Raw genomic sequence first — 23,656 nt, 5'->3', positions numbered from 1 at the left:
TGAAACTATTTGCAGACAGAAAGACAATTATTTCGAATGCTCATCTCAGCATGGAAGACGAAGTCACCGGATACATGCGCCCTGTGCCTCAGCCGCCGGCCTGGGCTGAGCTGGGACTCATGGTGTCGGGAAAGGAGAGTGAGAACAGGGGCCGTTGGGAGGCAGCAGAGATGCTCCACCCACCCGAGTGAGAAGTTCTGCGTGGGAAGAAGGTCCAGGAAGGACACAAACTAGACACCAGGCTGCTCGGCATGTGGGATTTAATTGGAGGGGACAGGACACGACATCAAACAGCATTTTCTAGAATAATTGTCATCCCCAACACGTGCAAACCGTTTAGAAAGTGGGCTGAGGCCGTCCTCCGAAACAAGTGTGTGGGAGACGCTCATGGATCAGACAGTGTGGCGTCTGCCGGGCACTGTCTTGTCACCAAATCGCCTGACCAGCACGTGGTGAGGTCAAGCAGGAGACGTGCGGCTCACGGACTACATCCTGCTCCCGGGGCCCATTAACTAACTACGGGTGGACATGTGGGTATTCTAGATGCGAAAGCACAGTCCTCCCAGCAACTGGAGATACAGCTTAGAACGATTTTGTGGGATTGACCTGTGATTGTCTGAATTAAGAATGCTTCAGTGAAAAACTTGCATTAACACATCAGTGACTAAAGTTGTAGAGATTAATCCTGATGAATTTTTTAGGGAAATGCTGTCCAACTCCATGTACAAAAGCGGGAATGTGCCAGGTTATGTTTAATGGGTGTATTGACTGGCTTAAGCATAGACAATCTTTTCAGTCCTGTGGTTACAAAAACTGTACATTACAAGCAGATAGACACAAGCGGAAGGACTGTGCACACACCGGGACAGTTATCGTAGGCAGTTAGATGTACAGCTGTGACAGGAAACGCGCAGGAGCTTTTAGGTAAGGTGTGCCGCTAGTGAGTGGCCGGGCTACGCTCTAGTTGTCCCCAGCAGAGAGAATGAGGGCGAGGTCCGTGCGGTACAGCTTCCCGCCGTCGGACAAGGCCATGATGCTCTTCTTGTAGTTGGGGATGTTGTTCATGTCCAGGTCCTGCACAGAGCACAGCGGGCATGCGCCCGGTTAACGTGGGAGGGGTCGGCGTGGCTGGGTGAGAGGGTGTGTAGGGGTGCCCCTTACATAGGTCCCAGAGAGGAGCTGGGTAATCACAAGTGGTTGTAACATCTATTGATCCCAGCCCTGGCTGGTGTGCTCAGTGGTTAGAGTGTTGGCCTGCAGACTGAAGGGTCATGGGTTTGATTCCAGTCAAGGTTGCGTGTTTGATGCCCAGCCCCCGGCAGGGTACGAGTGGGAGGCCACCGGTCGATGTGTCTCTGTCACATCAATGTCTCTCTCTCTCCTCCCTGTCCCTCTCCCTTCCACTCTCTCTAAAAATCAATGGAAAAATCTCCTGAGGTGAGGATTAATAAACAATAAAATAAATAAAAATCCATTGATCCCAGTTGCCAAGTCAGGTTAAGAACTGAAAGCTACTCCTGCCCTCCCTAAATGCTTCAAGTTCAGACATGGGTGTGGCTGCCCCGGATGGCCCGTGCACCCGCCTGGGAAGCCAGAGCGGGAAGGCGTTACCTGCTTGTTCTTCTCGCACAGGTCCCGCAGCAGAGCGTCGAGCTCGTGTTCGTCGATGTAGCCATTGCCATCCTGAGGGAGGAGAAGCAGAGCTGGTCTCCGACACATGGCAATGCGGCAACACACACGAAGGACCTGCTCAGGCCCCGTCCCGGGAGCACCCTGACCCCTCGGACCCCGCCATGTCTGACTGCTCCAGAGTCGCCTCTCATTCCACACCTTACATTTGTAACATGAACGTTTCAAAGAGCCTCACATTTAACACTTCACTTCATGTCACATGACCTCCTGTGGAGGTGACTGGTCACTAACGTGCTCATAGGAGTGGGACATGGAGGCCTGAGGAAGCCATGTGACCCGCCTGGTGTCACACTGATTTGGTCCAGGGGTAGAGACTTTAGAGCAAATAAAGAGGTTAACCAGTGACCTTGCAAACAGCCTTTCTCTCTCTCTCTCACACACACACACACACACACACACACACACATGACAGAGCCTTTCACTGGGTGGAGGAAACTGCTGGAATTTTCATCCAGATCAGTCCCCTTCCCCCGCCCCCCCCAACACCCACCTGCAGAACAGGTGGGACTGTCTTTGTTTACACGTGAGGAAACTGAGGCTCAGAGGACTTTGGTATCTTATTCAAAGCCTCATAGCAGTTCAGTTAGAGTGTGGGATTTGTGTCAAGATTTGCCTAATTTGGGACACACCACGATACACTTCCTGGGTGAGAAGGAGACAGCTGGGTGACTCTAATAGTTCATGTTGCTTTTCATAGGAGCCTGGAGCCTGAGGGTTTTCCCCTCAGCATTTTCCAAATTCTGAAGAACTATAGATAAGAACAAACTTTTACCTGGTCGTATAACTCGAAAGCTTTATTGAACTCTTTCCCACACATTTTGACGCCCTGGAGGGTAGAGAAGGAGCAAAGGTTAAAATGCTGCTGGTAAGCTTTATGGAGTTTCCCTCAGTGACTCTCCCATATTGTAACTGTTCAAGGAAAATACCATCTATGGTAGAGAAAAAGAGAAATACCTGAAATTTAAGAAGAAAATTCTCCTGCACTGGTAGTAGCCTTTTGAGAGAAAAACATTACGTTAATGGATTAGCATTTTTGGTAAGGATCAGCTTCAGTTAGTATTTGCGCAGCCCTCACTCACCGGGCCATCTCGGTTAACTCCAGCTTCCCGTCATTATTTGAATCAAATAATTTCAGCTGAAAGACAAAAAGTCATTATTGTAGTCGTTGAATAATGGTTTATTGCATGAAGGACAAGAAAATTCAACTTAAAGTAGTTTGAGTTAGGAATTACTTATACAGACAGCAAAGTTGTAGAAAGTAGCATTTATTAAACTATTGGTGCAGGGTTTTCAGTTCTGTAACTTGTACAATTGCCAAAGTGTCTCCTCAGAACAATTGAGAGCAGTCAAGCAGCAGCGGGCTCCCTGCACTCCCGGAAGCCTGCCATGATTCCCCGCACAGGGGTGCACAGGTGTCTCAGATGTGTGAGGGCTGTCTGCAGAGGAGCACACCCTGACTCCACGCAGTGGTGTGAAAAGAAACGCTTTTCTCTCAGGAGCATAATGGGGGACACCCAGCGGCAACAGGCAGACACTATGAATAACCCTTGGAGAACAGAAGTTTTGAGTAATTGGAACTGTTTTCATTTCCTTTGCATGCTGGGTACGCTGTAAAGCCCAGCCTGCCCACAGCACGCACACACCCCGCCCACAGCACGCACACACCCCGCCCACGGCACGCACACACCCCACACCGCAGACACACCTGGAAACCCTGCGCACCGCTCGGGGCAGGTAGGAACGCTGCTGTGCAATAGCAGATAGGAGAGCTGTGTATGAAATAGGGCAAACACGTACACTACATGTGTGGAGAAGTGCATTATTTTTGTTCATAAAGGAATGCAGTAGAATGGGGCCTCTTTGGGGACAGACGGAAGGTGTGTCTGGGGGAGGCAGATGGTCCGGGTCTGATGCTGACACACTTTATAATTCGTTGGCCATAAGATCTGATATTGTCGCACTAATATCGGCACCAAGCCCTGGACACCAGATCACATGGATTAGTGCCCACAGGGAAATATTTCCCCACAAATATATTTAAATGTTAATTAGTTCTTGATTAATTTGCTTCTCCGATTTGAACTGGTTTATGACATTTAATCAGATATGCAAACTCCCATTTGAGTGGCTTTAAAAGGCCGCTCAGAGCTCTACCTGGAGAGAAGTCTTTACCCTAAATAGATATCCCTTAAGATCGGCACCAAGGACAGCTGGTGAAAGTAGGTTATTGCCCTTTCCGAGAGGTGGGTGCCGGGTGGCCCTCGGTGACACAGTTCTGTGCTGAGCTTTGGTAGGTGCGGTGCAAGGAGGACACCATGAGAATGGTTTGTTTTGAAACTAGATATTAGTCCCACTTTATAATAAATACGCTGTGCAGTGAATATGGCGACAGCTACGTTCTGGAGGTATTTCCCCTCATAAAAGTAGGCTGGCAGGCTGAGAGCCGACCTCAGTGACCTTAAACATAATCAGACCCTTTACAAGGTTATTTCTCAGGATACCTGAAGAGGATAACTTCTTAACCCATCTAACATAACACAAGTTTATAACACGCACTTACGTTGTATGGGTTATTTATTTACATCCACGCGGTAAGAGTTCACCGCGACCTCACAAACTCATGCTGACTGAATAATAAAACTTTAAACTCCAAGAGGTAAACAATTAGAACAGTGCTGCCCACAGCTGAAGCAGTTCAGGAAAAGTGCCCGGGTCCTGAGGAATCAGCGTGAGCCCACTCACCCCCCGGAAACTAGTTAACCTCGCAGGGAGGATGCTTCTATCTGGGCTTCATAATGTATTTCACATTCATTCCTAAGCACGAAGTGCCTGTGTGTAAAGCAGTTTTCTCAGCTCCATGTTCCGCGTTTGACCGTAGGTCTCGCTCACACTGTTCCCCATGGCATTCGAATAAAGGTATGTTTGGATTTCCTCACCCAAGATGAGGCTCCAAAAAAAGAAAAATCAAAAGGCAGAGACAGAAATGCCCATTTTTACCGTAGTCTCTAATGAGTAAGGTGGCTATACGTTATCTCTAAACTCTAACAAAAGCTATGCTTTCCTAAGTCATGATGAAAATTGAGTCAGAACTTCTATAATGAATGACATTTAGTGATATAATGTATATATCTATAATGTGACTTACATATATCTGAGTTACAGAATTTAGTGATGCAATACACTGGCTTTTAAGAAGAACAAGTGATCTTTTGAGACAAAATTGGCAACTGCACGAGAAGAGATTTGCTCATCTGGCGCCTGCGGCACAGCCGCGAGGCCAGGGCCAGGGGAGTCAGCTTTTCATGTGAGCGACACCACGTGAGCGAGGCCGCCCGTCACTGCTCACACCACAGCCTGGGTGAGCGGGCCTGGCTCAGCCCCTAAGGGCGTCTCACCATTAGGTCTGTGTACTCGGCCAGCTTGGCATCGTCCACCGCCTTGTTTGCTTTCTCCAGCAAGTCCTTCAGGAAGTTCTGTTAGGACAGACACAGACACCTGCATCAGTAAGGGGGGCGGAAGTGTGTCTCCGAGGGGGGCGTGTGGGAGGAGCAGAGGGGAGCCACAGGCCCTGGATTCCCCCGCACCAGCTCTCCTGGCTGCGAGGCACTTGCTTTTAGGGTTTCAGGGAAAGGAGTACCTGGACTGTGTACGTGCAGGAATCTGAGCAAAACCTCATGAACCAGCCAGCTCAGTGGACGAGTTTCTAGGCTCCCTCACCCACGCTCACGCCACTCAGCGGGAACACGGCCCCTCCGGGCCTCGCCTCGGGGGAGAGCCTATGGGTGAGGTCAGGGCACCCTGATGGCCAGCACGAAGCTCCTTCCCAGGGCTGGCCATGAGCGTCAGGTCGGGAGGCACGCGGGCCGGGCCGACTTCCTAATGCAGGTGGGCACCCCATGCGTCTCATTCCTGAGGACACGTGATCGCACGGACACAGAGGGGTGCAGGGAGGGTGATAGAGGTGACTGTCTGTGTCACAGGCAGAGGTGAGGAGTGAGCGTCAATGCCTTTAAACAGGTAAAAGCTTCACAGGAGTTCCCATAGAAACGACAGCGGCGCTGGGTGAGCAAATGCCAGCCTTTGGTGCTCGGCTAGTGCTGCTGGCTCTCCCCATCTCCTTTGGGAAAGGCAGGGCTGCGGGAACAGAGGTCTGCGCGTGGAGTGGGAGGGGGTCTGGCTCTGCCACTCTCCTGCTTGGGTCCCGTGCTCCCTTCTTTCACAGGAGACTGGGGCTGATGAATTATTTCCACTTCCAACATTCCACTCCAATCCAAGTGAAGATGGAAACTTCAAAGTTATCTGGTAGGGGTGAATTTTATTTTGAGCCTTAGAAGGCTTTTGTCAGAGATTAATTGGGTTAAAAGTCCTCACCAGAGACAAAAATGATGGTCACAAAAATAGCCCGGAGCCAGCACGGGACAGGCTCCGCGCGAGCCCCAGAGCAAGTGCGCTTCACTCGATTACAGTCTTAAATTAGCTTCTGGAAAGAGCCATTAGAAGGATGCCAGCTGATCTCCGAGATGCCCCCGAGAGGACGGCTCTACTCAGCGTCTCTTCCTGAGAAGAAGATTTAGAGCAAAGAAGGAGGCCTTTAGGGTATTTTGAGGTTGGAAATGAACCTGAAGTAATTTTCAAAAGAATTTTTTTGGTTCAATGGGATAAAAACACAATAGCTTAGCTGTCACCTTGCGGCCTCTACATTGCTGAACGGCACGTGTGCCAACGACATTGTCTCTTGTGATTTCACTTAAAAATGTTCACATTTCCCAGAGGCGCTGGTCGGATATGTCTTAGCGACTTGGCCGCGGCCCAGGCCCCTCTCCAGGGTCCTCACATATGGTGACAGGAGAAGATTAGATTGGGTGATGAGACACAGTGCAATATACAGATCGGACATCATCGAACCCACACCCGGACCTACAGAATCATGTTGACCAATCAACTTAATTTTAAAACCTTTTAAAAGATGAAATTAAATAAGATGGTGCGACTCCCGCCACGTCCAGCATGACCGAGAGCACGTCCTGCTCGCAGTTCCGCAGTTCCGGGACAGCCTGCAGTGCTGAGAATGTCGGGGCGTCACTGCACACACCTGGCTCTTTCCCCTGGCAGCTGTGAAAACGTGAAATTTTCCAACATCCCTGAACGTCAGTTTCTCTGTAGAATGGGCACAATAGCATCTGCTCAGAAAAGCTCCAGGGAGCGGGGAGGGGATTCCATGTGCAAACACCTCGTCCTGTGCCCACCACCGCGCAGGCTCGTAAACACGTGTGCTTCCCTGAGTCACACGCTGCAGATCCTGGAAGCGGCCTCCTGCTGGGAGGCTTGGGGTCGAAGGAAAGATGCGTCGTGTTCTGAAAGGCCAGTCAGCTGGGGGTTATGAAGGACAGAGCTGCTGCGCCTTGCATTCCAGCCAGTCTTCTGTGTGCAACATCTTGCCTGTGCTCACAATGACCCGAGAGGAAGGCGCTGTTGCCGTCCTCACGCGGATGTGGGCACCAGCAGAGTGATGGAAAGGCTGTCCAGAGGAGGGCGGTTTGGGGCTTCTGGCCTTCCCTCCTGCCCCTGCGCCTCACCAGCCTCCCACAGCCTGTGTGAGGGGCAAACACGCTCACTTCATGGCTCATTTCTGAGCAGCCTGACCAGCTAGACATGGGGTACAGCTGAGGGCTTTGCTGTTGAGAGGAATGGGTGTGTGGAAGGTCCTAGCCAGAGGCCGACGAGCTGGGTCCACCCCCAGGCCCTGCGTCTGATTTCTGTGAGGCCCTGAGGACCTCACTCTACCTCCCACCTTCTCCTCACGGGGGTAAAAGGACCCCCGAGCTCACCCAGACACTGGACATGGTAGTAGGTAACGTACCTGGCAGATAGTCTGTGTCCAATAATTGTTAACATCTTTCTCTTGAAAGAGAAATCTATTTATATAGATGTTCAATGTATAAACTATCACATTTCAGTGAAAAGGCCAAGTATCTACACTAATAAAAGAGAAAGATGCAAATTGACCGTACCTTTGCTATGCCCACCAGCCAATCAGGAGTGAGTATGCAAATTAACCCAACAAAGATGGTGGGTTAATTTGCATATGCAGGCGCCTAGTGGCCAGGGGCAGAGCAGGACGCTTGCATCATCCCACGTGTTTCGCACTAGCTCTGGGCTCTGGGCAGCGTGGGAAGGTGGAAAGGCGGCTCCGGGCCAGAGCGAAGGCGGTGCCAGCAGCCAGGGGAAGGAAGGCCATTCTTGCATGAATCTTCATGCATCAGGCCTCTAGTTCATTATATTTATCTATGTCATAGAATAATTGGTGTCCACACAGAAAATGCTAGTTCCTGGCTTTGCTGAACAGAAGTGCTTGAGGTCTCTTCTTTGAGCTGGTTCTTCATCAACAGTGTGGAAATGCAGGTGATAATGTGCCCTTGCTCAATGTTAGCTTCTTTTGTGGGAGGTTTTAAAAAAGCTACACAGTTCATAACTGCATTTGAAAGGAAAAAACTCAGGTGAGTCCTTGCTTACCTTCAGCTCCTCGGTCTCTATGAAGCCACTGTGGTCAGTGTCATACTTTCTCCATGTCTGTGAGGAGAAGGAAACCACAGGTTAGACAGCTCCTCCCATTCCAAGCGCACGGGGACTGCTCGGCAGCTGCTCTCACCTTCATGAACTCCTCACAGGACTTCAGCTGCTGGCACCTGAACAGAAGCAGGAAGTTCTCTTCTGTGGGCAGCACGTGCGCCAGCTGCAAGAGATGCAGAGGGTGAGGAGCCAACAGCAAGATAGCACTTGCTGCCTCTCCACTTTCCTTGAACATGCTCACTGGGGCAGTTTCACTGCCTAGAAAACCAGGAGAACCACACCTGGAACCACCTTTCCCTTCCCGCTATTTGGTTCCTGAAGAGCCACTGTTATCCCCTGGACTGTCCTCTGACCAGGGCATCAGCCCTCAGGTGAAGACTGTGCCTGATCTCCATGTGCCTCACAGCTCCACTCTGGCACAGGACACAGGCATGGGCATGCACTGCTGGGAAGAGGCAGGAAGAGGGCGTGCAGGGCAGGGAAAAGGCAGGGCGTGCACTACAGGGAAGAGGCAGGGGGAGAGCGTGCACTGCAGGGAAGAGGCAGGGCGTGCACTGCAGGGAAGAGGCAGGGGGAGAGCGTGCACTGAAGGGAAGAGGCAGGGCGTGCACTGCAGGGAAGAGGCAGGGCGTGCACTGCAGGGAAGAGGCAGGGGGGAGAGCGTGCACTTCAGGGAAGAGGCAGGGTGTGCACTTCAGGGAAGAGGCAGTGCGTGCACTTCAGGGAAGAGGCAGGGCGTGCACTTCAGGGAAGAGGCAGGGCGTGCACTTCAGGGAAGAGGCAGGGCGTGCACTGCAGGGAAGAGGCAGGGGGAGAGTGTGCACTGCAGGGAAGAGGCAGGGCGTGCACTGCAGGGAAGAGGCAGGGCGTGCACTGCAGGGAAAAGGCAGGGCGTGCACTGCAGGGAAGAGGCAGGGGGAGAGCGTGCACTTCAGGGAAGAGGCAGGGTGTGCACTTCAGGGAAGAGGCAGGGCGTGCACTGCAGGGAAGAGGCAGGGGGAGAGTGTGCACTGCAGGGAAGAGGCAGGGCGTGCACTGCAGGGAAAAGGCAGGGCGTGCACTGCAGGGAAGAGGCAGGGCGTGCACTGCAGGGAAGAGGCAGGGGGAGAGCGTGCACTTCAGGGAAGAGGCAGGGTGTGCACTTCAGGGAAGAGGCAGGGCGTGCACTGCAGGGAAGAGGCAGGGGGAGAGTGTGCACTGCAGGGAAGAGGCAGGGCATGCACTGCAGGGAAAAGGCAGGGCGTGCACTGCAGGGAAGAGGCAGGGCGTGCACTGCAGGGAAGAGGCAGGGGGAGAGCGTGCACTTCAGGGAAGAGGCAGGGTGTGCACTTCAGGGAAGAGGCAGGGCGTGCACTTCAGGGAAGAGGCAGGGCGTGCACTTCAGGGAAAAGGCAGGGCGTGCACTGCAGGGAAGAGGCAGGGGGAGAGCGTGCACTGCAGGGAAGAGGCAGGGCGTGCACTGCAGGGAAGAGGCAGGGGGAGAGCGTGCACTGAAGGGAAGAGGCAGGGCGTGCACTGCAGGGAAGAGGCAGGGCGTGCACTGCAGGGAAGAGGCAGGGGGAGAGCGTGCACTGAAGGGAAGAGGCAGGGCGTGCACTGCAGGGAAGAGGCAGGGCGTGCACTGCAGGGAAGAGGCAGGGCGTGCACTGCAGGGAAGAGGCAGGGGGAGAGCGTGCACTTCAGGGAAGAGGCAGGGTGTGCACTTCAGGGAAGAGGCAGTGCGTGCACTTCAGGGAAGAGGCAGGGCGTGCACTTCAGGGAAGAGGCAGGGCGTGCACTTCAGGGAAAAGGCAGGGCGTGCACTGCAGGGAAGAGGCAGGGGGAGAGCGTGCACTTCAGGGAAGAGGCAGGGTGTGCACTTCAGGGAAGAGGCAGGGCGTGCACTGCAGGGAAGAGGCAGGGGGAGAGTGTGCACTGCAGGGAAGAGGCAGGGCGTGCACTGCAGGGAAGAGGCAGGGCGTGCACTGCAGGGAAGAGGCAGGGCGTGCACTGCAGGGAAGAGGCAGGGGGAGAGCGTGCACTTCAGGGAAGAGGCAGGGTGTGCACTTCAGGGAAGAGGCAGGGCGTGCACTGCAGGGAAGAGGCAGGGGGAGAGTGTGCACTGCAGGGAAGAGGCAGGGCATGCACTGCAGGGAAAAGGCAGGGCGTGCACTGCAGGGAAGAGGCAGGGCGTGCACTGCAGGGAAGAGGCAGGGGGAGAGCGTGCACTTCAGGGAAGAGGCAGGGTGTGCACTTCAGGGAAGAGGCAGGGCGTGCACTTCAGGGAAGAGGCAGGGCGTGCACTTCAGGGAAAAGGCAGGGCGTGCACTGCAGGGAAGAGGCAGGGGGAGAGCGTGCACTTCAGGGAAGAGGCAGGGTGTGCACTTCAGGGAAGAGGCAGGGCGTGCACTGCAGGGAAGAGGCAGGGGGAGAGTGTGCACTGCAGGGAAGAGGCAGGGCGTGCACTGCAGGGAAGAGGCAGGGCGTGCACTGCAGGGAAAAGGCAGGGCGTGCACTGCAGGGAAGAGGCAGGGGGAGAGCGTGCACTTCAGGGAAGAGGCAGGGTGTGCACTTCAGGGAAGAGGCAGGGCGTGCACTGCAGGGAAGAGGCAGGGGGAGAGTGTGCACTGCAGGGAAGAGGCAGGGCGTGCACTGCAGGGAAGAGGCAGGGCGTGCACTGCAGGGAAGAGGCAGGGGGAGAGCGTGCACTTCAGGGAAGAGGCAGGGTGTGCACTTCAGGGAAGAGGCAGGGCGTGCACTGCAGGGAAGAGGCAGGGGGAGAGTGTGCACTGCAGGGAAGAGGCAGGGCGTGCACTGCAGGGAAGAGGCAGGGTGTGCACTTCAGGGAAGAGGCAGTGCGTGCACTTCAGGGAAGAGGCAGTGCGTGCACTTCAGGGAAAAGGCAGGGCGTGCACTGCAGGGAAAAGGCAGGGCGTGCACTGCAGGGAAGAGGCAGGGGGAGAGCGTGCACTTCAGGGAAGAGGCAGGGTGTGCACTTCAGGGAAGAGGCAGGGCGTGCACTGCAGGGAAGAGGCAGGGGGAGAGTGTGCACTGCAGGGAAGAGGCAGGGCGTGCACTGCAGGGAAGAGGCAGGCTGTGCACTGCAGGGAAGAGGCAGTGCGTGCACTTCAGGGAAGAGGCAGGGCGTGCACTTCAGGGAAAAGGCAGGGCGTGCACTGCAGGGAAGAGGCAAGGCGTGCACTGCAGGGAAGAGGCAGGGGGAGAGCGTGCACTTCAGGGAAGAGGCAGGACGTGCACTTTAGGGAAGAGGCAGGGCGTGCACTTCAGGGAAGAGGCAGGGCGTGCACTTCAGGGAAGAGGCAGGGCGTGCACTTCAGGGAAGAGGCAGGGGGAGAGCGTGCACTGCAGGGAAGAGGCAGGGCGTGCACTTCAGGGAAGAGGCAGGGCGTGCACTGCAGGGAAGAGGCAGGAGAGTGATGTGAGGAAAGGAGGCTGGGAAGAAGCGGGTCCTCAAGGCCGAGAAGGAAGATGAGCCCAACACAATTGGAAGGTTCTGGAATGAGGTGAGAAGACAGCCCCTATCAGCGGTCGTCACCAACGACTGCTGTGGATGTCCTCTGCTTGAAGACAGCTCTTGGACTTATTTTCTAATTTCCCTTTCATGACGCTGTGACATTTTTCCTTAGATCTCATTTCAAAACTTAAATGCTTTTTTTTTTTTTGGAAAAAATTAAAGGGGGCTCCAGCTCCCATTCCAGGGTGAACATGCTCCATCTCTGGGGCCGGGAGGGAGGTGGATTGATGGCCGAGCACAGCCGGTTCTATTCCTGCTCGGTTGCTAATTAGCTGTGGTTCCAAGGCCTCCGGCCACTTCCATCCTCACCACTGAGAGGTGCCGAAATAGAGCTGGGGTGCCTGCGTGCAGTGGGTGCCGGGCCTGGGGTGGGGTGCGGGGTGGGGGGTGGGGTGGGGAGGAGGCTGCATCGAGCACAGGAATGCACCTCACCTCCTTCCCACCATGTGGGAAGCCCCGTCCGAAATCACCAGGAACCAGGCTCCGGAGGAACCTTCAGGTCAGCTTGGGGTCCAAGGTTCTACCAAACTATTGAAAAGACTCTCACACTTTTAACAAATTTCATCCTTTTAGGTCCACTGAAATTTTAAAATTTAACATAATCGGTATCATTCTACCTGACACGCAGGTAACCTCAGCTTCTCTGTGCCGCATAACATGCCCTCTAACTTGCCGGGTTTAGACCTTTGAGATCCTATCTCAAATTGGAACATGCGTTTAGAGGCAGGGCACGGGGATTGAAACCGGGGGACGGACCGAAGTCCCTAAGGATGTTAGTGTGGCTCAGCCAGGAAACAGCTGCTTATCGACTCTGAAGGAAGGTCGCAAGGTGGCTGAGCATTAACATAGCGTTCATTTAGGAGTCAGGGACAGCCAGGGCCCTCCCTGCGCCCGCTGGCTCGGGCTTGTCAGAGACGCTGCGAGGTGTGGGTGGACGCCCAGAGCCTGTCCACCCTGAGGGCAGATATTATTCTTGGTCTCTGTCCCCCAGACGCTCAGCCCCTATGTGCCTGACATAGACTGTGCACTGGCTGATAATTTTACTTCATAAAAATATCCACTTAATGTGATTTATGGTGAATAATTTGTTTTTACTATCTTCACCGTCATTTTCTAATTGCTTAGATTTTCATAATTATTGTGTGTTGTTTTGAACAGAAAAGAATAATTTTTCTTAAATTCTACTTATCAAAATCCACTAAGTACATAAAAACATTAAACCAAAAAAATAAAAGAAAAAGCTAGTAAGCAATGACCAAGGGTAAAGTTAGGAAAATTTTAACAATCTTGGCTTCAAAAATTAGAATTCATATATCTTGCATGAAGTTCAGAGATCTCTGGGAAGTCAAACACAGAGATGGCAAAATCACTCTTCATTTTAGTGTAAATTTCTTTGCCCATTCCATTTCGTCCTACTTGTTTTAATTAATTTTTTAAAACATCTACGTGCAACATATTCCATCTTTTAATTTCACTGAACTGTTATGTTAAACTGAATACAGCACCATCCTATTTTACAGCCGTCAGACATTGTAAACATGTAGAAGGTAATGAGACACACCAGCTGTTAAGAGAGAAGCAGGGCTCTGGCCAGTTTGGCTCAGTGGATAAAGTGTCGGCCTGCAGACTGAAGGGTCTGATAGGGGACCTATAATCTGATAGATAGAGCACCCGAATTCATCTGAAAAATAATCATATCATTTTAAATCTTAGATCACATACACCTATGTGAACAGGGGTTAAGTTTCTTACATGTGAAGAGGGGTTACATTTTTCTTAAGTTTCCTTTCCAAGGCCTGTACAAAGCAATGGAGGAGGTGACTCAGCTGTGAATCCAGCAAGCAGACCCGATAAGCATGGTCAGGCCGACCCACCAGGAGCCAAAACATCATCTCATCCACATCATCTCATCGCCTGATGACAAGGACAATAGCTGACGTCTGCGGACCCCCAGGGCTGCATGTGGCTGCACTCGGTTCCCAGCCTCACCCCAGCCCCTTCCCCTTTATACCTGTCCCCTGCACCTGCTGGGAGGCAGGATATGATGCTTGTAAGGGCCCTGTCTTCTTGGCTGGCTGGCCTGCTCAGTAAACGCCTTACGTGATTCAACCCGGCCTTCGTTACTGGACACAGCGACAGGCAGCCCGAGCCCACCGGGGGTTTCCTGGTAACAGGTCCTGGGTTCAATTCTGGTCAAGGGCATGTACCTTGGTTGCAGGCTCAACCCAGGAGACAGCTAATGGATAATGGATGTGTCTCTCCCACATTGATGTTTTTCTCTCTCCCTCCCTCCCTTCCACTCTCTCTAAAAATCAATGGAAAAATACCTTCAGGTGAGGATTAACAGAGAGAGAGAGAGAGAGAGAGAGAGACATTGTGTGGGTAGCATGGGCACCGTGCCTGGGATGCAGCGCCTCCCCCAGGTGCCGCCGTGTGTGGCCCTGAGTCTCACGGGCCAGGGAAGTGTCCTGCTGCCTGTCCCAAGATGACTGGTCATTTCCTAGTCCTCTAGCTCCAAAACACTTCATGTGCCGGAGAAGAGGTGGACACGTGGAGGCAGGGAGAGGGAGGTGGGTAGCTGTGGCCACACAGATTCACCTGTGAGGAGGGCCTGTCACTGAGCGGAGGAACCTCTCACACCTCCCCACTGCCCACTGGTGTGCACACCCCTGGGGCACATGGGCTGGGCCTCACAGTTTCCTGGCCCAGCGCCTGCAGCCAACCTGACCCAGGGAGTGAAGGCTGCTCCTGGGCAGACCCTCCCGTGGGGGGGGGGGGGGGCCTGAGGCACCCTCAGACCTGCTTCCAGGAGCCGGGCTGCTGTGGCCTCAGCTGGCAGGTCCGGGAGGCGACCTGGGCTGAAGGAGCTGTGTCCCCAAGGACGTGGACCTGCAAAGGCTCCGTCCTCTCACTCAACACCGGGGACACCTCGGCAGGGTCTTCCCAGCCTGAGTGACTGTGGGCCCGCTGCGTCTCGGGGGCTGTCACAGCCCAGGTCCCTCTGCCCAGTCCTGTTCTGTCCTTCCCCTTTGATAGGAACTGACCCCGAGAGCCCTGCCAACAAACCTCCTCACCGCTCCCGGGCAGGCCTGCTTCCCAGGGAGCCCGCGGCCCGCAGCCTCATCGTGCTGGTGCGGCCCAGCCTTTGCTGTGTGGTTGCAGTTGCCCAAATTCCTGTTGTGAACCCGGGCTATGCTGTGAGCACGAGCTGGGGCTGGGGACTCAGTCCCCTAGGAAGCCTCCAGAGGGCAGGCGAGTCAAAGCAGGAGGTGAACAGGGCGAGAGAGCGGTACCAGGAGGAGGGCACGCCCAGGGGCAGCACCGAGGGAGACCCTGCCAGCGATGGGCAGCCCAAGGCCAAAGACAGCCGTGTGCTGACCCCTCGGCAATCCTGGAGCCTTTGATTTCATTTGGGAACCAGAGGGATGACTCCTAGGCAGCGAGGGTGCGTCCAGGAAATGGGAGGCGAACCATCGCCTCTACACTGAGGTCTGGTTGAATTTGAACATGACGAGCTGTGCAGGAAGTGGGGGAGGCGCGGCGTTCAGCGGGGTGTGCTGGGTTCCCAGCGAGTCCTTTCTATTTGGAATAACAGTAGCTGATGTATTTATGAGGTTCACAGTGTGCCAGGGTTTACCTATGTGCTTGGCACATGTGTCACATTTGATGTTGCTACTGAGACGTCACCCCCGTTCACAGCCAAGGAGACAGAGGCTCTGGACAGATGGGCTGTGTGGACACAGCTTTTAGCTTGAGCCAGATCAGAAGTTGGACAGCCTGACTTTCTCGATTTTAAGACCCTGGTCCCTTACCATCATCACCCTTAATTAAAACCTCAGTCAAAAAGTTCTCCTAATAAACCATTTAAAAATTCTATCCAGAGTGCAGTTTCAAATCATAGTTCACTGTCCATCACTCCCCCAAGGTCTCGGATGAAAGAGCAGCTGCCGGAACATTGCATCCCGGGTCTGAGCCCGCTCCCCGCTGTGGAGGGAGGGGACGGCTAGAGAGGCCGGCTTCCCTCAGAGGCTGCTGCAGTTATGAGACTAAAATAGCTTTTAGATCTATCTCTGCAGTGGACGCAGTGACCTGGACAGACAGATGCAGCGAGGGGCAGAGCGGGCGGGTTCCGCTCATGACCAGGATCAGGCGCAAGCTCGGGGACCCGCCTCCCACCAGGGGAGCTCCAAGGAGAATTTCCGTCATCTCCTGAGTCATTCGTCTCCCTCTTTATTCGAACCAGCCTTCTCTGCAATCGAGTCCTTCGTCTCAGTCCAACTTAGAGCACCCTTGACTGCCATGGTGTTTGTTAAATTACCTGGGAATCCAATTCCCCTGTTCTGACGTCATGTTAACAATCTCTCGATCACGGAACTGCGCCTGTGTGTCCAGGTGTCAAAGCCACGCTGTTGGAGGGGGTGGTCACCTTTGTGGAGACGGAAACTGGCCTGTGTCTCGGATCTTTCCCACCCACGTTCCAGTTACAGCCCCACAGTCTGAGAGCAGACGGGGCCTGACGGCGTTTGGTTTACCCGGATTAGGTTTAGTCACCTCTGAAGTGGGCATAGCATTTAGACAAATCCAGCCTTTCTCTGTGACCACCGGGCAGCAGGTGGCGCGTGGGTGGGTGCATGCTAATTCGGGCCCATGCGGGTTCCTTCCCTCACGGCTGGGAGGTCTGTGTTGTGCCCCGTGTTATATGTCGGGTTTCTTAGCAGGTGCCACCTGTGTCAGGGTGGGAACCAGCAGGGATGGACTTGATTTACTGCCCCTTTCCTGTGACAGGAGAGGGCACCTCGTCCTGCCGGCTCCTCACTCCTCCAGCCGCTTCACCGTCTCTTTCCCAGTGATGATCAGAACCTCTCCTTTCCCTCTGCACCGACGGACACCCTGGGCAGAAGTCACATTCACAGAAACCTCCCGGCGGCTCCTCCCTCCCCACCTGTCAGCACCCCCACTCCTGAGCCGGGGCTGGAACTCAGAGCCAGATCCAGGGTTTATCACTCCTGCGGGCATTGTATGCATCATTCAACCTTTTTGGCTTCAGTCTCCTCATCATGAAAATGAGGATTTTGGCTAGTTTTTTCCCAAGGGTCCCATCTTGCAAAAATTCCACGTGTGGGATCCCCTGAGCCTCCTAAAGCATCGCAGGAGCCTCCTTCCCTCTGACTCTGCCTCGCTGACCTGTGAGCCTCTGCGTGGGCACCGCGCCCCCTGCACCTGCTGGCCTCGTTCTCAGTCACAAGCCCTGCTGCTATACATCCATCTCTTCAGATAGCAATGCGTTACATGTCGGCAGAGGGGAGTGCAGACTCCAGGGAAATACTTTAATTACAAAGATAATAATAGTACGTCCTTCTGTAACTCGATCTGTACTAGCGGTTTAAAAGGAAGTGTATTCCACACTGACACGCAGCTGTCCTGTGAGATCAACTACTTGAAAACCAGGTTAGTTCTCAGAATCAAAGGTAAATTATGACTAAATGTTGTAACATTCAGGATGTCACAGTCCAGTAGACTAAGGACATGACATAAAGAACATAAGGACCCTCGTGATGTGGTGTCTTTTAAAAAAGGAGCGTATGAACTTTCTGAAGGCTGTGCACGCGATTTCTCTCATGGAAATAGAGACAGAAACAGGTGGGGAGGTTTACGGAGCCCCTGAGGCACCAGCCTCTGGGAGACTGAGTGAGGGGCACAGAGCACTGATGTGGGACGGTTTTGCCTCCTTGGTTCACAGGCAGAAGTCATCATCAAAAGTTAAGATCTGGCACCGTGTTTTGAACTTCCAGGGACCTCTAACAGAGCTTAACACGCCCGTTGCCAGTTCAAAATAGAATCTCAGAAACCAGGCTGTGGCTCTGACACCGTCGCAGGGACTTTATATTTAACAGTGCTGAATGGTAAGAAACGCCCACGGCCATGCACATGGCAGGTGTCACACCGAGCGAGGCAGGTACACTCACTGGTTGGGAGTGAGCCCGGATGTCGGGGACTTGGCCTGTGTGGGCAGATCTCTTCCCAGGCCCTGGTCCCAGTGTCTCATCTAAATGTAGGCTGAGGACTCCAATGTTTTATTTTATATTTCTGAACAGAAGATAACCTGATACTTAGGCAACATAAGCCTCCCTAAAGGGTCTTGCCATATCATATCTGAGTTGGATATGGCTACAACATGAAGGCCATTTATTCAAACTGTATCTCAAAAACATGGCTCTTACCTCTACAATTCCTATTTTTCCATCATCTTTCTGCCCGTACTGCTCCACAAAAGCTTTCATCTCAGATGATAGCTCCTGAAATTATATAAAAGCGAGTAAAAAGTTTGTGAGAATAAAACCCAAACCCAGTCATGCTTGTGATTGTGTTAATAACTTATTGCAAAGAAAAACTGGGATTGGAACCATTTAGAACTACTCATACTGATGAACTATTCTCATGAAAATTAAAGACAACGGATAAACAGTATATGCTGGTTTTCAATGAAGGAGTTATAATTATCATGATCATTTCTGAATCGATTGCTATGATTTTTCTTCTATTATTAGTTTTGGGAATATACTATCCTTTAAAATGTCATCAGCATTGTTGAGTTGATGAGCTTTCCTGAGTTAAAGATAATGATCTCTTTACATGTGCTTCAGAGGAGAGTCTCCCCTAGTGCGGCACCAGCTGTGCGGAACGTTCTTGCCCCTGGGAGGTATTCTACATGTTTTCAGTAGAGCAAAGCAGGAATGTGGCATCCATTGATTAAATAAGTAAAAAAATTAAACATCAGAAAAATATGTGTCAGATAAAAACTGACTTGTCCTTTCACTAGAGACAGATGCTGATGATCTGATGTTAAGCCACTGGTCATGGGTCCTGCATCCCAGCGCTTCCTTGTCTCCATTTTTTCTGAACTAAATGAACTTCAGTTCAATAAGACATGTGTGAGTGACTTGCTGAATGCATCCATTGCGTGGCTTCCCCCAATCTGTTCTATTGCTTACAGTCTCTTCCCTTTTGACAGGAGGGAGATCTAGGCACTATGATACTTGGCTAGTATTCAGGAAGTTGAATGTAGCCATTGGAAACAACCCTGCTGAAGTCGTCACAGCCTGTTTAAAATAGGTCAGCCTTTACTGCTGCACATTCTATGTTCTTGCAAAACAAATTAAGGTCTCAGTTTTTGTCATAACTAGAAAGAGGCAGCCATTTGCTCTAGGGATGGACCAGTTAGTATAGTCTAAGGGCTATTTTGAGGCTGAATATCATGACTACAAGTTTACAAAATCCTTTCTGAACCAAAGTAAATATTGTTGGTAGAACTGAAGAAGCAGATAGTAATTAAGCAATTTAATTATAATGTAGTCTTAAAAACAAACAAACATGCCCTGACCGGTTGGGCTCAGTGGATAGAGCGTCGGCCTGCGGACTGAAGGATCCCAGGTTCGATTCCGGTCAAGGGCATGTACCTTGGTTGCAGGCACATCCCCTGTGGGGGGTGTGCAGAAAGCAGCTGATCGATGTTTCTTTCTCATCGATGTTTCTAACTCTCTATCCCTCTCCCTTCCTCTCTGTAAAAAAACCCAATAAAATATATTAAAAAAAAAACAACAACAAAAAAGCAAACAAACAAACAACTCTTCTAGCCCAGTCATGTGGCTCAGTGGCTGAGCAGTGACCCATGAACCAGGAAGTCACTGGTTGGATTCCTGGCAGGGCACATGCCCGGGCTGCACTTGATTCTCTCATCCATGTTTCTATCTTTCTATCCCTCTCCCTTCCTCTCTCTCTAAAAATAAATAAAAGCATATTTAAAACAAAAACTCCTCCTGTACGGATTAATTTTAACTTGTATTTATTAAATTTACTATAGCAACAACTGTAAGAAAGTGAGAGTGGCCCGCCAGCATGGCTCAGTTGAAGGTTGACCTATGAACCCAGGAGGTCAGGGTTTGATCCCGGTCAGGGCACATGCCTGGCTGGCCCGCTCAATCCCCAGTGTGGGGTGTGCAGGAGGCAGCCGATCAATGATTCTCTCTCATCATTGATGTTCCTATCTCTCTCTCCCTTCCTTTCTGAAATCAATAAAAAAATATTTTTTAAAAAGTGAGAGTGACCGTGGTGGGACTATCCATTCAAATGTACATTCTTAGAGTACACAGAGAACAAAGCATTTGCTCTTAAATCTTAAAATCATCTTAGAAAAAAGAGTCAATGATCAAGGGACCAAGCACCTTGCTATCATCCTGTGTCTGTTCAGACTTGGTGTTGTTGGGTTATAATCTAACAATAAAGTTTCCAGGATTCTAAAATTGGAGCCTAGGCAGTAGAAAAAGAAAATTATGCTCTAAAACCTCCAAACCTCTAACATAAAGTCAGTATTTATAAAAAAAAGTACAAATATTAAAATGGGAAGAGGAAAAGAAAAATCTGAAGAAATGTATAGTTTCTAAATATTTGAATTTCTAAGATAAAAATAAATCTCAATTTTAAAATTACTTCTAGAAAAATTAAAATATATTCATTTATTTGCTGGAAGCATCTTACAAGGTTTCAATTTGAAATTTTTTAACAAGTAAGATTTTTTCCAAGCAAATATTTTAAATATATATTTTGAATGATGAAGAGACTTGTTTTTGCTTTATTAGTAAAAGATACATAGAGCTGTAATGATAGTATTGCATAAATTTATTTTCATGGTAATGTGTAAGGAGGGGGAGAGAAAGAATGTAAAACAGTTTCTATTTTACTTGATCCCGTTCAGTTATACTTCCAGGTTATACAGTCTAAATCTGGGTGAGACAATCCCCAGCATGTTGTCTGGCTTTAAGTTGATTCTGTCAATGATTTTAGCAACTGATAGTTCTGTGATGCATTGCATTTTAGAGTCCTCTGGGATTCTTTTTGAACATGTTGAACATAGATGTGTATCACACATAGAACAAAATGTAACTCTATTAGTAAGTTATACATACATATGTAATTTTTAAATTATATATAACTCAAAGCTAGAGGTGGTGATCTGCTAAGAGTCACACACACCTATATTTTCCTCCAAATATATATACAGGGTGAGGCAAAAGTAGGTTTATAGCCATGAGTACACAGAACATAGAGTTTATTCTTATATTACGTATTAATTATTGTGTTATTTTTCATACAAACAACTGTAAGCCTACTTTTGCCCCACCTTGCATACACAATCTCTTTCTAGTGGTAGTCAAATAGCCAAAGAGTATAGCTAACAGCCCACCCAGCACTGCTTCTGAAATGCAGTCTTCCATAAATCCCAATAGATGAGTAAAATTCTTAACCTATTTTCCTTTATACAGTCATCTCATCTGCGATTTAAAGGTGGGCACTTTGTTTTTATGCTGACAACATATATTCTTAACAGCATGACCAAAGGAGGGCATTCAGAATTCGTAAGAATTGTTTAATTAACTAGTGGATTAAATTACAATTACAGCTATTTTCAAAATGCCATTAATTGCTTACCATCAGAGCATCACTTTAAAAACATTGAATTGTTAAAATTTCTTTACTTTTTACATTTCTAACTTTTGGGTTTCTCCCTTTGGGCAGAGATGAACACCTTTCTTGCTAAATTTTTGCTCATTATCATGTTGCAACTTGTTCCACTTTCCCCAGGGAGAGCGGTCATTTTGCGATCTCTCCAACCACATCCCCACCACAACCATAACTGGCAATAGAAACAGAACCTTATCTGCAGGTCTGCTGCTGACCGCGGAGGGGCAGACTGGCTGTCTACCCGGCTGCTCACGCAGTTAGAGGGGAGTTGGGAGTTACCTAACCCAACCCAGTCCCGGGCGCAGACCCGCAGGGCTCGCACGCACACCTGCCTCTTAGGCACCAGAAGGCGGTGCAAGCATAGAAGCTGGACTTCAACCCTCTGGTTTGAGTCTGCACGGATTTTCCCTTTAGGGACTCTTTCTCTCTCCGACTCTGTCTCTCAGTATCTCTCCCTATCTATATCTATGTTTCTCTGTCTCTCGCTCTCTCTCCCTCTGTCTCTCTGTCTGTCTCTCCGTCTCCCCCTCTCTGTCTCTCTCTCTGTCTGTCTCTCCTCTTCACCCGACACAATTCGGAAAGGCCCTCTTCTGCCCCTTCCTCAGTCAATAGAATTCACACGCCCTAGAAACCTGGGCCCTGCTGTCCCTTGATGCGAATGTGGAACATCTGTATTTTCCTCCTTTGAACTCCACCTACCAGCCCCGCCTTCTTCCGCGCCTGCTGGAGCTCCCGGACCAGGCTCTGCAGCTCCTTGCCTTCCAGGTACCCACTCCCTGCAAGACAGAGGCGCCAGGTGTCAGACAGTGTCCCGGGCAGGTGTCTTTCTGGCCACCCCAGAGGTTCCATCCCCCCGGGACCTGGGTTGCCCGTGTGGGGGTGCTGAGCATGGCCATGGGACCTTTGAGGAGCAGTGTTCCCCAATCCCTGCGCCCCACTTTCTTGGAGAGAAATACGTTTACGGTTCAGAATAATGTAGACGCAATATCTAAACTTCCAAGTTCACAGTTACGCCAGGCTGGAGGTAAGCTTGGGGAGCGGGAGGAGGGAGAAGTAAAGAAAAGAAGCTGGGGGCGGGGGGATGGGATTGGAGGCTGGGGGGAGGGACGGACGGGGGGATGGAGGTAGGAGAGGAGATAGTCACCGTCAGCGTCGAAGTGAAGCCAGATCTCGAAGAACTGCGAGGCCGAGATGAGGGGCGACTGCAGGTGGGACTCTGCCATCGCGCAGCGGAGTGAGTGTCAGGACGAGTGGATCTGTGCGCAGGAGCAGCGGGCCGGGCGCTGTCCGCGGTGCTGCTCAGCTCCGCTCAGCTCCGCTCAGCTCAGCTCGCGCTCGGTCCGCTCGGGCTCCAGCCTTTATCCCCCGCCCCGCCCCGCCCACGGCCCCGCCCAAGCCCCGCCCACAGCCACACTGTCAGGCCCATAGCCCCGCCCACAGCAGCCCCGCGCCGCCCCGCCCATCATCCCACAGCCTCGCCCGTGGCGGTCGGTCCTCAGCCCACCCGGGAAGCAGCAGGCCAGGGGGTTCGCACTCATCCCCACATTCGCCGGGTGCGGAAAGCATCTCATTCCTGAGAATTACAGTAAAACCACGGACGTGCACAGGTTTCCACGTTCCGGTGGAGGAGGAAAGCTGATGCCCTCGGCGAATGGGCGCGTGGACATCTGAGTGTTCATGTGAGCATTCAGGTGAGAGCTTGGCAGCCGTTAGATTGATGTGATTAGCGAGCACAGTGGAGTTGTTGATATAGCGCCCACTCTATGCTGTGCCCGCGAGGTCGTCCTACGAATCTCTCTTAAGCTGGTTTATATGAACAAGCTGTGCTGACCTGAGATAGCGGGATTATGGTGGTTTTATTTTATGCTTGAAGTAGAATTATAATTGGAAAGTAATAGAATTAAATGACAAAATCTTAACATGTTAGAGAAGGGAGTGATCTTGGAGATACTACGGCCTACCTCCTTGAGTTTGGAAAAAGAAAGGAAAGCAAAGAGAAAGCAAGCATCTGGTCCAAGCACCATGCCTACGGGCCAGTGACCAGCTGAGGCCCCGTCAGAGCTGAGCATCCCTGTTAAAGAGTTTTTGAGAAACTGGAAGTTACCATCAGGGTTGGGAAATACATGTTGTGTATTTTAACGTAACAAATGATATATTCAGATGATTTCTTATTTACATAACTACTTCTAAAGTAGTATTTGGTTTTTAATCTTTTGAGGTCCACTGAGGATGTGCCTTATGATTACAGTGGAACAAAATCAAAGTGGAGGCACAAGAGAAAACCCAAATGTAGTGAGCACAGCCATAAAGTGCACTCACCCAGCTCTGCTTTTGTCCTGGTGGCTGAGTCTGAGCACCCTC

The 23,656-nt window shown here is 51.2% G+C and overlaps 1 protein-coding gene across 2 annotated transcripts; it reads right to left on the bottom strand.

Moving 5' to 3' along the window:
- Window positions 1-243: 243 nt before the first annotated feature.
- CALB1 (calbindin 1) lies at window positions 244-22,614 on the bottom strand. 2 transcript variants are annotated; one of them, XM_070392260.1, is made up of 11 exons: window positions 22,440-22,614; window positions 21,995-22,071; window positions 17,998-18,072; window positions 8,342-8,425; window positions 8,206-8,262; window positions 5,088-5,165; window positions 2,772-2,827; window positions 2,647-2,686; window positions 2,465-2,518; window positions 1,612-1,683; window positions 244-1,074 (listed from the first exon to the last, which is right to left on the bottom strand). In XM_070392260.1, the coding sequence occupies exons 1-11, from the start codon at window positions 22,516-22,518 to the stop codon at window positions 961-963; spliced, it is 786 nt and encodes a 261-aa protein (XP_070248361.1). In that variant the 5' UTR covers window positions 22,519-22,614; the 3' UTR covers window positions 244-960. The 2 variants fall into 2 exon arrangements, with proteins under 2 accessions (XP_070248361.1, XP_070248362.1); XM_070392261.1 differs by lacking the exon at window positions 8,342-8,425.
- Window positions 22,615-23,656: the final 1,042 nt, after the last annotated feature.

Source organism: Myotis yumanensis, unplaced genomic scaffold, assembly GCF_028538775.1.
Source record: "Myotis yumanensis isolate MYYU_CA2020_CCGP unplaced genomic scaffold, mMyoYum1.0.hap1 SCAF_15, whole genome shotgun sequence".
NCBI lineage: Eukaryota > Metazoa > Chordata > Mammalia > Chiroptera > Vespertilionidae > Myotis > Myotis yumanensis.
The sequence above is the reverse complement of the archived record's forward strand: the minus strand, read 5'-3'. Positions and strand labels throughout refer to the sequence as shown.